Source organism: Scyliorhinus torazame, chromosome 16 (genome assembly GCF_047496885.1).
Source record: "Scyliorhinus torazame isolate Kashiwa2021f chromosome 16, sScyTor2.1, whole genome shotgun sequence".
NCBI lineage: Eukaryota > Metazoa > Chordata > Chondrichthyes > Carcharhiniformes > Scyliorhinidae > Scyliorhinus > Scyliorhinus torazame.
Genome location: NC_092722.1, coordinates 77426527 through 77441164, shown reverse-complemented (window position 1 = coordinate 77441164; position 14638 = coordinate 77426527). Strand labels below are relative to the sequence as shown.

The 14638-nt window shown below is 55.8% G+C and overlaps 1 protein-coding gene across 1 annotated transcript in view; it reads left to right on the top strand.

Moving 5' to 3' along the window:
• The window catches only part of LOC140392886 (chloride channel protein-like), a 1200068-nt gene that overhangs the window by 177098 nt on the left and 1008332 nt on the right, over positions 1-14638 (top strand). Inside the window, 1 exon segment of the mRNA XM_072478647.1 lies at positions 3170-3298. Within this exon segment, the coding sequence (XP_072334748.1) occupies positions 3170-3298 (129 nt within the window).

Sequence of the window (14638 nt, the reverse complement as noted above, 5' to 3'; positions counted from 1 at the left end):
CGTGCTGTCTCCCTCTCCCTCTTGCTGTCTCTCCGTTGTGCTGTCTCTCCCCCGTGCTGTCTGTCTCTCCTACGTGTTGTCTCTCTCTCCTTCATGCTGTCTCTCTCTCCCTCATGCTGTCCCTCTCGCTCCCTCGTGCTGCCTCTCTCTCCTTCATGCTGTCTCTCTCGCTCCCTCGTGCTGTCTCTCTCTCTCTCTCTCCGTCGCGCTGTCTCTCTCTCCCTCGTGCTGTCTCTCTCTCTCCCTCGTGCTGTCTCTTTCTCCCTCGTGCTGTCTCTATCTCACTCGTGCTGTCTCTATCTCACTCGTGCTGTGTCTCTCCCCTCGTGTTGTCTCTCTCTTCCTAGTGCTGCTGTCTCTCCCCTCGTAATGTCTCTCTCCCTCGTGCTGTCTCTCTGTCCCTCGTGCTGTCTCTCTGTCTCTCTCTCCCTCGTGCTGTCTCTCCCCTCGTATTGTCTCTCTCTCTCCTTCGTGCTGCCTCTCTCCCTCGTGCTGTCTCTCTCCCTCGCGCTGTCACTCTCTCCCTCGCGCTGTATCTTTTTCCCTCGCGCTGTCACTCTCTCCCTCGCGCTGTCTCTCTCTCCCTCGTGCTGTCTCTCTCTCCTTCATGCTGTCTCTCTCTCCATCATGCTGTCTCTCTCTCTCCCTCGTGCTGTCTGTCTCGTGCTGTCTCTCTCGCTCCCTCGAGCTGCCTCTCTCCCTCGTGTTGTCTCTCCCTCGTGTTGTCTCTCTTACCCTCGTGATGTCTCTCTCACTCGTGCTGTCTGTCTCTCCCCTCGTACTGTCTCTCTCTCTCCCTCGTGCTGTCTCTCTCCCTCGCGCTGTCTCTCTCTCCCTCGTGTTGTCTCTCTCTCCCTCGCGCTGTCTCTCCCTCCCTCGTGCTGTCTCTCTCTCCCTGGTGCTGTCTCTCTCTCCCTCTTGTTGTCTCTCCCTCGTGTTGTCTCTCCTACCCTCGTGCTGTCTCTCTCTCCCTCGTGCTGTATCTCTCGTGCTGTCTGTCTCTCCGTTTTGCTGTCTCTCTCGCCCTCATGCTGTATCTCTCCCTCATGTTGTCTGTCACTCCCTCGTGCTGTCTCTCTCTCCCTCGTGCTGTCTCTCTCTCCCTCGTGTTGTCTCTCTCTCGTGCTGTCTCTCTCTCCCTCGTGTTGTCTCTCTCTCCCTCGTGCTGTCTCTCTCTCCCTCGTGTTGTCTCTCTCTCCCTCATGCTGTATCACTCCCTCGTGCTGTCTCTCTCCCTCGTGCTGTCTCTCTCCTTCGTGCTGTCTGTCCCTCCCTCGTGCTGTCTCTCTCTCCCTCGTGCTGTCTCTCTCTCCCTCGTGCTGTCTCTCTCTTCCTCGTGCTGTCGCTCTCTCCTTCGTGCTGTCTCTCTCCTTTGTGCTGTCTGTCTCTCCCTCATGCTGTCTCTCTCTCCCTCGTGCTGTCGCTCTCTCCCTCGTGCTGTCTCTCTCCTTCGTGCTGTCTGTCTCTCCCTCATGCTGTCTCTCTCTCCCTCGTGCTGTCTCTCTCTTCCTCGTGCTGTCTCTCTCTCCCTCGTGCTGCCTCTCTCTCCCTCGCTCTGTCTGTCTCTCCCTCGTGCTGTCTGTCTCTTCCTCGTGCAGTCTCTCTCTCCCTCGAGTTGTCTCTCTCTACCTCGTGTTGTCTCCCTCTCCCTCGTGCTGTCTGTCTCTCCCTCGTGCTGTCTCTCTCTCCCTCGTGCTGTCTGTCTCTCCCTCGTGTTGTCTCTCTCTCCCTCGTGCTGTCTCTCTCTCCCTCGTGCTGTCTCTCTCTCCCTCGTGTTGTCTCTCTCTCGTGCTGTCTCTCTCTCCCTCGTGTTGTCTCTCTCTCCCTCATGCTGTATCACTCCCTCGTGCTGTCTCTCTCTTCCTCGTGCTGTCTCTCTCTCCCTCGTGCTGCCTCTCTCTCCCTCGCTCTGTCTGTCTCTCCCTCGTGCTGTCTGTCTCTTCCTCGTGCAGTCTCTCTCTCCCTCGAGTTGTCTCTCTCTACCTCGTGTTGTCTCCCTCTCCCTCGTGCTGTCTGTCTCTCCCTCGTGTTGTCTCTCTCTCCCTCGTGCTGTCTCTCTCTCCCTCGTGCTGTCTCTCTCTCCCTCGTGCTGTCTGTCTCTCCCTCGTGTTGTCTCTCTCTCCCTCGTGCTGTCTCTCTCTCCCTCGTGCTGTCTGCCTCTCCCTTGTGCTGTCTCTCTCTCCCTCGTGCTGTCTCTCTCTCCCTCGTGTTGTCCCTCTCTCCCTCGTGCTGTCTGTCTCTCGCTCGTGCTGTCTCTCTCTCTCTCCCTCGTGCTGTCTTTCTGCGTCGTGCTGTCTGTCTCTCCCTCGAGCAGACATGTTATTTATATGCAGCAAACATAACTGGTTAAACATTGACTAATACCTAATTCCCACTTTAACTTTCCCGCCACCTTCTACATATACACACAAGTCAGACAAACACTGAGGGGTGGACAAAGGTAAAAATGACAAGTAAAAAGAATCAGTGTCTTTGTTTCAGATGATGGTCTCCAGCGCACATTTCTTCACAGCAAGCTTGCAGGTTAAAGTCCTTGGTTTGCAGCCCGTAATGGTCCTCTCTGTAGATTCATTCATTCGGGTCCTCTGCAGCTTCAGAAATACAGCAGACCCAGCCTTTCCGGAGAGAGTGATCAGGCCCTGGTCTTGGTTTGGAGCCTGTAATGGCTGCAGATGCATTCACGCAGGTTCTCTGCAGCCCCAGGAATAGGGCTTTTCTGGTGAAAACACGGAGGAGAGAGAGGGTGGCAGGACCATTTCTTTTTGCTGCCAGGATTGAACTGAAACTTCTTAGTACTCTGAAAATCATTCTACTGGGATCGGATCCAATCACCACCTGTTCCCGGCCTTTTGGATCAATTCATTGGCCACCAGCCAATCAGTCGAACCAAGTCCCATTCCCATCTCTCTCTCTCTGGTACCGACTAGTCTGGTGCCCCTGTTTAAACCAGCTCAGACCAGCAGAGAGCTCCCTCCTGTAACTTCGGAATTCTGCTGCTTCCCTTAAAGTCACAGATCCATTAATGACCCATGGATCAAGAATGAAAATAGAAATAAGGGAATAAACAGGAAAGACCCTTACACTTTCTCTCTCTCTCTCCGTCATGCTGTCTCTCTCCCTCGTGCTCATTATCTCTTCCTCACTCTCTCTCTCTGTCTTGGCTCTGCAGCATACAAGTGGATGTACCTGGCTCTCGCTGGCAATATAGGGCTACAATTCCTCGTCTGGTTTGGATATCCTCTCGTGCTTATCATCTTCTCTGCCCTGCTTTGCCAGATCCTGTCCCCGCAGGCTGTGGGTGAGTGAAACTGTGAATATGGATAGCTGATAGCAGGAGGGGGTTGGTGCACGAGAATAGGCAAGGCCGGCAAACACACTCTGAGCACCGTGCACCATTCTAGTCCCTTGGTTAAACCTGTTATTTACCAGGGCTCGGAAATGCCAAAGTGTATTATGGAGTTCGCCGGACCTACAACCTTTATGTTGAATTAGACTAGGATGAGCACAAAAGCCTTCGCCTCAGGTGTGATACAGCAAACTTCCTGGACACTTTAATCAAAACAAGGTTTATTCTAAGAGTATAGTTAACACACACACACACACATATAGATATATATATATGCACAAACACACAGCAAGAATTTGTATCAATTACAAACATAAAGACCCCACACAGCTACAGCAATCTATATATAACACTTAATGAATTCCCCCTGAACTGTTCCAATTCAATAACAAAATCCAATAAACAAAAAAAAACCTTTTATAGGGCGTGACCCAGCACATTGTATGCTCACTTGAATGGGACCGGTCCTTTCCCGAAGATTCTGAACCGTCTCAACCAGCAGATTCAAACTACATCTTCAAAACAAACGATATCTTTTTAAGTTACCAAGGCAGGTAGCCACAACCAATGTTTTTACTGGAACAGTTTTTAAAATGAAAAAGACAGGGGAAAAAACACTCTTTTCTTCCTCTGAGTCCCAAACTGAAACTGAAACCCCAAATCTCACAGCCACAGCCCAACTCCAACCACAAAATGACATCATTTAAGCCATGTGATAAGACAAAAACCTTTCTTTAAGGGACACTCACATGACAGACTACACTCTGAGCACAGTTCTGGTCCCCGTATCTCTTGGTTAGACCACACTCGGAGCACCGTGCACAGTTTTGGTCTCCGTATCCCTCGCTCAGACCACACTAGGAGGACCGTACACAGTTTCGGTCTCCGTATCCCTCGGTCAGACCACACTGGGAGCACTGGGCACACTTCTACTCTCCGGATCCCTCGGTTAGACAACACTCGGAGCACCGTGCACAGTTCTGGTCTCCATATCCTTCGGTTAGACCACACTCGGAGCACCGAGCACAGTTCCGGTCTCTGTATCCCTCGGTTAGGCCACACTGGGAGCACTGTGCACAGTTCTGGTCTCTGTATCCCTCGGTTAGGCCACACTGGGAGCACCGTGCACAGTTCTGGTCTCCGTATCCCTCGGTTAGACCACACTCGGAGCACCGTGCACAGTTCTGGTCTCCGTATCCATCGGTTAGACCACACTCGGAGCACCGTGTGCAGTTCTGGTCTCTGTATCCCTCGGTTAGACCACACTGGGAGCTCTGTGCACAGTTCTGCTCTCCGTATCCCTCGGTTAGACCACACTCGGAGCACCGTGCACAGTTCTGGTCTTTGTATCCCTCGGTTAGACCACACTCGGAGCACCGTGCACAGTTCAGCTCTCCGTATCCCTCGGTTAGACCACACTCGGAGCACCGTGCACAGTTTCGGTCTCCGTATCCCTCGGTCAGACCACACTGGGAGCACTGGGCACACTTCTACTCTCCGTATCCCTCGGTTAGACCACACTCGGAGCACCGTGCACATTTCTGGTCTCCATATCCTTCGGTTAGACCACACTCGGAGCACCGTGCACAGTTCTGGTCTCTGTATCCCTCGGTTAGGCCACACTGGGAGCACTGTGCACAGTTCTGGTCTCTGTATCCCTCGGTTAGGCCACACTGGGAGCACCGTGCACAGTTCTGGTCTACGTACCCCTCGGTTAGACCACACTCGGAGCACCGTGCACAGTTCTGGTCTCTGTCTCCCTCGGTTAGGCCACACTGGGAGCACTGTGCACAGTTCTGGTCTCTGTATCCCTCGGTTAGGCCACACTGGGAGCACCGTGCACAGTTCAAGTCTCCGTATCCCTCGGTTAGACCACACTCGGAGCACCGTGTGCTGTTCTGGTCTCTGTATCCCTCGGTTAGACCACACTCGGAGCACCGTGCGCAGTTCTGGTCTCTGTATCCCTCGGTTAGGCCACACTGGGAGCGCTGTGTACAGTTCTGGTCTCTGTATCCCTCGGTTAGGCCACACTGGGAGCACCGTGCACAGTTCTGCTCTCCGTATCACTCGGTTAGACCACACTGGGAGCACCGTGCACAGTTCTGGTCTCCGTATCCCTCGGTTAGACCACACTGGGAGCACTGTGCACAGTTCTGCTCTCCGTATCCCTCGGTTAACCACACTGGGAGCTCTGTGCCCAGTTCTGCTCTCCGTATCCCTCGGTTAGACCACACTGGGAGCACTGTGCACAGTTCTGCTCTCCGTATCCCTCGGTCAGACCACACTGGGAGCACTGTGCACAGTTCTGCTCTCCGTATCCCTCGGTTAGACCACACTGGGAGCACTGTGCACAGTTCCCGTCTCCGTATCCCTCGGTTAGACCACACTCGGAGCACTGTGCACAGTTCTGCTCTCCGTATCCCTCGGTTAGACCACACTGGGAACACTGTGCACAGTTCTGGTCTCTGTATCCCTCGGTTAGGCCACACTGGGAGCACCGCGCACAGTTCTGGTCTCCGTATCCCTCGGTTAGACCACACTCGGAGCACCGTGCGCAGTTCTGGTCTCTGTATCCCTCGGTTAGGCCTCACTGGGAGCACCGTGCACAGTTCTGCTCTCCGTATCACTCGGTTAGACCACACTGGGAGCACCGTGCACAGTTCTGGTCTCCGTATCCCTCGGTTAGACCACACTGGGAGCACTGTGCACAGTTCTGCTCTCCGTATCCCTCGGTTAGACCACACTCGGAGCACCGTGCACAGTTCTGGTCTCTGTATCCCTCGGTTAGGCCACACTGGGAGCACTGTGCACAGTTCTGGTCACTGTATCCCTCGGTTAGGCCACGCTGGGAGCACCGCGCACAGTTCTGGTCTACGTCCCCTCGGTTAGACCACACTCGGAGCACCGTGCACAGTTCTGGTCTCTGTATCCCTCGGTTAGGCCACACTGGGAGCACTGTGCACAGTTCTGGTCTCTGTATCCCTCGGTTAGGCCACACTGGGAGCACCGTGCACAGTTCAAGTCTCCGTATCCCTCGGTTAGACCACACTCGGAGCACCGTGTGCAGTTCTGGTCTCTGTATCCCTCGGTTAGACCACACTGGGAGCACCGTGCACAGTTATGGTCTCTGTATCCCTCGGTTAGGCCACACTGGGAGCACTGCGCACAGTTCTGCTCTCCGTATCCCTCGGTTAGGCCACACTGGGAGCACCGTGCACAGTTATGGTCTCTGTATCCCTCGGTTAGACCACACTGGGAGCACCGTGCACAGTTATGGTCTCTGTATCCCTCGGTTAGGCCACACTGGGAGCACTGCGCACAGTTCTGCTCTCTGTATCCCTCGGTGAGGCCACACTGGGAGCACCGTGCACAGTTCTGGTCTCTGTATCCCTCGGTTAGGCCACACTGGGAGCACCGTGCACAGTTCTGCTCTTCGTATCACTCGGTTGAACCACACTGGGAGCACCGTGCACAGTTCTGGTCTCCGTATCCCTCGGTTAGACCACACTGGGAGCACTGTGCACAGTTCTGCTCTCCGTATCCCTCGGTTAACCACACTGGGAGCACTGTGCCCAGTTCTGCTCTCCGTATCCCTCGGTTAGACCACACTGGGAGCACTGTGCACAGTTCTGCTCTCCGTATCCCTCGGTCAGACCACACTGGGAGCACTGTGCACAGTTCTGCTCTCCGTATCCCTCGGTTAGACCACACTGGGAGCACTGTGCACAGTTCCCGTCTCCGTATCCCTCGGTTAGACCACACTCGGAGCACTGTGCACAGTTCTGCTCTCCATATCCCTTGGTTGGACCACACTGGGAACACTGTGCACAGTTCTGGTCTCTGTATCCCTCGGTTAGGCCACACTGGGAGCACCGTGCACAGTTCTGGTCTCCGTATCCCTCGGTTAGACCACACTCGGAGCACCGTGCGCAGTTCTGGTCTCTGTATCCCTCGGTTAGGCCTCACTGGGAGCACCGTGCACAGTTCTGCTCTCCGTATCACTCGGTTAGACCACACTGGGAGCACTGTGCACAGTTCTGGTCTCCGTATCCCTCGGTTAGACCACACTGGGAGCACTGTGCACAGTTCTGCTCCCCGTATCCCTCGTTTAGACCACACTGGGAGCACTGTGCCCAGTTCTGCTCTCCGTATCCCTCGGTTAGACCACATTGGGAGCACTGTGCACAGTTCTGCTCTCCGTATCCCTCGGTTAGACCACACTGGGAGCACTGTGCACAGTTCTGCTCTCCGTATCCCTCGGTTAGACCACACTGGGAGCACTGTGCACAGTTCCCGTCTCCGTATCCCTCGGTTAGACCACACTCGGAGCACTGTGCACAGTTCTGCTCTCCGTATCCCTCGGTTAGACCACACTGGGAACACTGTGCACAGTTCTGGTCTCTGTATCCCTCGGTTAGGCCACACTGGGAGCACCGTGCACAGTTCTGGTCTCCGTATCCCTCGGTTAGACCACACTCGGAGCACCGTGTGTAGTTCTGGTCTCTGTATCCCTCGGTTAGGCCACACTGGGAGCACCGTGCACAGTTCTGGTCTCTGTATCCCTCGGTTAGGCCACACTGGGACCTCTGTGCACAGTTCTGCTCTCCGTATCCCTCGGTTAGACCACACTCGGAGCACCGTGCGCAGTTCTGGTCTTTGTATCCCTCCGTTAGACCACACTCGGAGCACTGTGCGCAGTTCTGCTCTCCGTATCCCTCGGTTAGACCACACTGGGAGCACTGTGCACAGTTCCCGTCTCCGTATCCCTCGGTTAGACCACACTCGGAGCACTGTGCACAGTTCTGCTCTCCGTATCCCTCGGTTAGACCACACTGGGAACTCTGTGCACAGTTCTGGTCTCTGTATCCCTCGGTTAGACCGCACTCACAGCACTGTGCACAGTTCTGGTCTCCATATCGCTCGGTTAGACCACACTCGGAGCACCGTGCACAGTTATGGTCTCTGTATCCCTCGGTTAGACCACACTGGGAGCACCGTGCACAGTTATGGTCTCTGTATCCCTCGGTTAGGCCACACTGGGAGCACTGCGCACAGTTCTGCTCTCTGTATCCCTCGGTGAGGCCACACTGGGAGCACCGTGCACAGTTCTGGTCTCTGTATCCCTCGGTTAGGCCACACTGGGAGCACCGTGCACAGTTCTGCTCTTCGTATCACTCGGTTGAACCACACTGGGAGCACCGTGCACAGTTCTGGTCTCCGTATCCCTCTGTTAGACCACACTGGCAGCACTGTGCACAGTTCTGCTCTCCGTATCCCTCGGTTAACCACACTGGGAGCACTGTGCCCAGTTCTGGTCTCTGTATCCCTCGGTTAGGCCACACTGGGAGCACCGTGCACAGTTCTGGTCTCCGTATCCCTCGGTTAGACCACACTCGGAGCACCGTGCGCAGTTCTGGTCTCTGTATCCCTCGGTTAGGCCTCACTGGGAGCACCGTGCACAGTTCTGCTCTCCGTATCACTCGGTTAGACCACACTGGGAGCACTGTGCACAGTTCTGGTCTCCGTATCCCTCGGTTAGACCACACTGGGAGCACTGTGCACAGTTCTGCTCTCCGTATCCCTCGGTTAGACCACACTGGGAGCACTGTGCCCAGTTCTGCTCTCCGTATCCCTCGGTTAGACCACATTGGGAGCACTGTGCACAGTTCTGCTCTCCGTATCCCTCGGTTAGACCACACTGGGAGCACTGTGCACAGTTCTGCTCTCCGTATCCCTCGGTTAGACCACACTGGGAGCACTGTGCACAGTTCCCGTCTCCGTATCCCTCGGTTAGACCACACTCGGAGCACTGTGCACAGTTCTGCTCTCCGTATCCCTCGGTTAGACCACACTGGGAACACTGTGCACAGTTCTGGTCTCTGTATCCCTCGGTTAGGCCACACTGGGAGCACCGTGCACAGTTCTGGTCTCCGTATCCCTCGGTTAGACCACACTCGGAGCACCGTGTGTAGTTCTGGTCTCTGTATCCCTCGGTTAGGCCACACTGGGAGCACCGTGCACAGTTCTGGTCTCTGTATCCCTCGGTTAGGCCACACTGGGACCTCTGTGCACAGTTCTGCTCTCCGTATCCCTCGGTTAGACCACACTCGGAGCACCGTGCGCAGTTCTGGTCTTTGTATCCCTCCGTTAGACCACACTCGGAGCACTGTGCGCAGTTCTGCTCTCCGTATCCCTTGGTTAGACCACACTCGGAGCACCGTGCACAGTTCTGGTCTCCGTATCCCTCGGTTAGACCACACTCGGAGCACCGTGCGCAGTTCTGGTCTCTGTATCCCTCGGTTAGACCACAATGGGAGCACCGTGCACAGTTCTGGTCTCTGTATCCCTCAGTTAGGCCACACTGGGAGCTCTGTGCACAGTTCTGCTCTCCGTATCCCTCGGTTAGACCACACTCGGAGCACCGTGCACAGTTCTGGTCTTTGTATCCCTCGGTTAGACCACACTCGGAGCACCGTGCACAGTTCAGCTCTCCGTATCCCTCGGTTAGACCACACTCGGAGCACCGTGCACAGTTTTGGTCTCCGTATCCCTCGCTCACACCACACTAGGAGCACCGTACACAGTTTTGGTCTCCGTATCCCTCGGTCAGACCACACTGGGCACACTTCTACTCTCCGTATCCCTCGGTTAGACCACACTCGGAGCACCGTGCACATTTCTGGTCTCCATATCCTTCGGTTAGACCACACTCGGAGCACCGTGCACAGTTCTGGTCTCTGTATCCCTCGGTTAGGCCACACTGGGAGCACTGTGCACCGTTCTGGTCTCTGTATCCCTCGGTTAGGCCACACTGGGAGCACCGTGCACAGTTCTGGTCTACGTACCCCTCGGTTAGACCACACTCGGAGCACCGTGCACAGTTCTGGTCTCTGTATCCCTCGGTTAGGCCACACTGGGAGCACTGTGCACAGTTCTGGTCTCTGTATCCCTCGGTTAGGCCACACTGGGAGCACCGTGCACAGTTCAAGTCTCCGTATCCCTCGGTTAGACCACACTCGGAGCACCGTGTGCAGTTCTGGTCTCTGTATCCCTCGGTTAGGCCACACTGGGAGCACCGTGCACAGTTCTGCTCTCCGTATCACTCGGTTAGACCACACTGGGAGCACCGTGCACAGTTCTGGTCTCCGTATCCCTCGGTTAGACCACACTGGGAGCACTGTGCACAGTTCTGCTCTCCGTATCCCTCGGTTAACCACACTGGTAGCACTGTGCCCAGTTCTGCTCTCCGTATCCCTCGGTTAGACCACACTGGGAGCACTGTGCACAGTTCTGCTCTCCGTATCCCTCGGTTAGACCACACTGGGAGCACTGTGCACAGTTCCCGTCTCCGTATCCCTCGGTTAGACCACACTCGGAGCACTGTGCACAGTTCTGCTCTCCGTATCCCTCGGTTAGACCACACTGGGAACACTGTGCACAGTTCTGGTCTCTGTATCCCTCGGTTAGGCCACACTGGGAGCACCGTGCACAGTTCTGGTCTCCGTATCCCTCGGTTAGACCACACTCGGAGCACCGTGCGCAGTTCTGGTCTCTGTATCCCTCGGTTAGGCCTCACTGGGAGCACCGTGCACAGTTCTGCTCTCCGTATCACTCGGTTAGACCACACTGGGAGCACCGTGCACAGTTCTGGTATCCGTATCTCTCGATTAGACCACACTGGGAGCACTGTGCACAGTTCTGCTCTCCGTATCCCTCGGTTAGACCACACTCGGAGCACCGTGCACAGTTCTGGTCTCTGTATCCCTCGGTTAGGCCACACTGGGAGCACTGTGCACAGTTCTGGTCTCTGTATCCCTCGGTTAGGCCACACTGGGAGCACCGTGCACAGTTCTGGTCTACGTACCCCTCGGTTAGACCACACTCGGAGCACCGTGCACAGTTCTGGTCTCTGTACCCCTCGGTTAGGCCACACTGGGAGCACCGTGCACAGTTCTGGTCTCCGTATCCCTCGGTTAGACCACACTGGGAGCACTGTGCCCAGTTCTGCTCTCCGTATCCCTCGGTTAGACCACATTGGGAGCACTGTGCACAGTTCTGCTCTCCGTATCCCTCGGTTAGACCACACTGGGAGCACTGTGCACAGTTCTGCTCTCCGTATCCCTCGGTTAGACCACACTGGGAGCACTGTGCACAGTTCCCGTCTCCGTATCCCTCGGTTAGACCACACTCGGAGCACTGTGCACAGTTCTGCTCTCCGTATCCCTCGGTTAGACCACACTGGGAACACTGTGCACAGTTCTGGTCTCTGTATCCCTCGGTTAGGCCACACTGGGAGCACCGTGCACAGTTCTGGTCTCCGTATCCCTCGGTTAGACCACACTCGGAGCACCGTGTGTAGTTCTGGTCTCTGTATCCCTCGGTTAGGCCACACTGGGAGCACCGTGCACAGTTCTGGTCTCTGTATCCCTCGGTTAGGCCACACTGGGACCTCTGTGCACAGTTCTGCTCTCCGTATCCCTCGGTTAGACCACACTCGGAGCACCGTGCGCAGTTCTGGTCTTTGTATCCCTCCGTTAGACCACACTCGGAGCACTGTGCGCAGTTCTGCTCTCCGTATCCCTCGGTTAGACCACACTGGGAGCACTGTGCAATGTTCCCGTCTCCGTATCCCTCGGTTAGACCACACTCGGAGCACTGTGCACAGTTCTGCTCTCCGTATCCCTCGGTTAGACCACACTGGGAACTCTGTGCACAGTTCTGGTCTCTGTATCCCTCGGTTAGACCGCACTCACAGCACTGTGCACAGTTCTGGTCTCCATATCCCTCGGTTAGACCACACTCGGAGCACTGTGCACAGTTCTGCTCTCCGTATCCCTCGGTTAGACCACACTCGGAGCACCGTGCACAGTTCTGGTCTCCGTATCCCTCGGTTAGACCACACTCGGAGCACCGTGCGCAGTTCTGGTCTCTGTATCCCTCGGTTAGACCACAATGGGAGCACCGTGCACAGTTCTGGTCTCTGTATCCCTCAGTTAGGCCACACTGGGAGCTCTGTGCACAGTTCTGCTCTCCGTATCCCTCGGTTAGACCACACTCGGAGCACCGTGCACAGTTCTGGTCTTTGTATCCCTCGGTTAGACCACACTCGGAGCACCGTGCACAGTTCAGCTCTCCGTATCCCTCGGTTAGACCACACTCGGAGCACCGTGCACAGTTTTGGTCTCCGTATCCCTCGCTCAGACCACACTAGGAGCACCGTACACAGTTTCGGTCTCCGTATCCCTCGGTCAGACCACACTGGGAGCACTGGGCACACTTCTAATCTCCGTATCCCTCGGTTAGACCACACTCGGAGCACCGTGCACATTTCTGGTCTCCATATCCTTCGGTTAGACCACACTCGGAGCACCGTGCACAGTTCTGGTCTCTGTATCCCTCGGTTAGGCCACACTGGGAGCACTGTGCACAGTTCTGGTCTCTGTATCCCTCGGTTAGGCCACACTGGGAGCACCGTGCACAGTTCTGGTCTACGTACCCCTCGGTTAGACCACACTCGGAGCACCGTGCACAGTTCTGGTCTCTGTATCCCTCGGTTAGGCCACACTGGGAGCACTGTGCACAGTTCTGGTCTCTGTATCCCTCGGTTAGGCCACACTGGGAGCACCGTGCACAGTTCAAGTCTCCGTATCCCTCGGTTAGACCACACTCGGAGCACCGTGTGCAGTTCTGGTCTCTGTATCCCTCGGTTAGGCCACACTGGGAGCACCGTGCACAGTTCTGCTCTCCGTATCACTCGGTTGGACCACACTGGGAGCACCGTGCACAGTTCTGGTCTCCGTATCCCTCGGTTAGACCACACTGGGAGCACTGTGCACAGTTCTGCTCTCCGTATCCCTCGGTTAACCACACTGGTAGCACTGTGCCCAGTTCTGCTCTCCGTATCCCTCGGTTAGACCACACTGGGAGCACTGTGCACAGTTCTGCTCTCCGTATCCCTCGGTTAGACCACACTGGGAGCACTGTGCACAGTTCCCGTCTCCGTATCCCTCGGTTAGACCACACTCGGAGCACTGTGCACAGTTCTGCTCTCCGTATCCCTCGGTTAGACCACACTGGGAACACTGTGCACAGTTCTGGTCTCTGTATCCCTCGGTTAGGCCACACTGGGAGCACCGTGCACAGTTCTGGTCTCCGTATCCCTCGGTTAGACCACACTCGGAGCACCGTGCGCCGTTCTGGTCTCTGTATCCCTCGGTTAGGCCTCACTGGGAGCACCGTGCACAGTTCTGCTCTCCGTATCACTCGGTTAGACCACACTGGGAGCACCGTGCACAGTTCTGGTATCCGTATCTCTCGGTTAGACCACACTGGGAGCACTGTGCACAGTTCTGCTCTCCGTATCCCTCGGTTAGACCACACTCGGAGCACTGTGCACAGTTCTGGTCTCTGTATCCCTCGGTTAGGCCACACTGGGAGCACTGTGCACAGTTCTGGTCTCTGTATCCCTCGGTTAGGCCACACTGGGAGCACCGTGCACAGTTCTGGTCTACGTACCCCTCGGTTAGACCACACTCGGAGCACCGTGCACAGTTCGGGTCTCTGTACCCCTCGGTTAGGCCACACTGGGAGCACCGTGCACAGTTCTGCTCTCCGTATCCCTCGGTTAGACCACACTGGGAGCACTGTGCCCAGTTCTGCTCTCCGTATCCCTCGGTTAGACCACATTGGGAGCACTGTGCACAGTTCTGCTCTCCGTATCCCTCGGTTAGACCACACTGGGAGCACTGTGCACAGTTCTGCTCTCCGTATCCCTCGGTTAGACCACACTGGGAGCACTGTGCACAGTTCCCGTCTCCGTATCCCTCGGTTAGACCACACTCGGAGCACTGTGCACAGTTCTGCTCTCCGTATCCCTCGGTTAGACCACACTGGGAACTCTGTGCACAGTTCTGGTCTCTGTATCCCTCGGTTAGACCGCACTCACAGCACTGTGCACAGTTCTGGTCTCCATATCCCTCGGTTAGACCACACTCGGAGCACAGTGCACAGTTCTGCTCTCCGTATCCCTCGGTTAGACCACACTCGGAGCACCGTGCACAGTTCTGGTCTCCGTATCCCTCGGTTAGACCACACTCGGAGCACCGTGCGCAGTTCTGGTCTCTGTATCCCTCGGTTAGACCACAATGGGAGCACCGTGCACAGTTCTGGTCTCTGTATCCCTCAGTTAGGCCACACTGGGAACTCTGTGCACAGTTCTGCTCTCCGTATCCCTCGGTTAGACCACACTCGGAGCACCGTGCACAGTTCTGGTCTTTGTATCCCTCGGTTAGA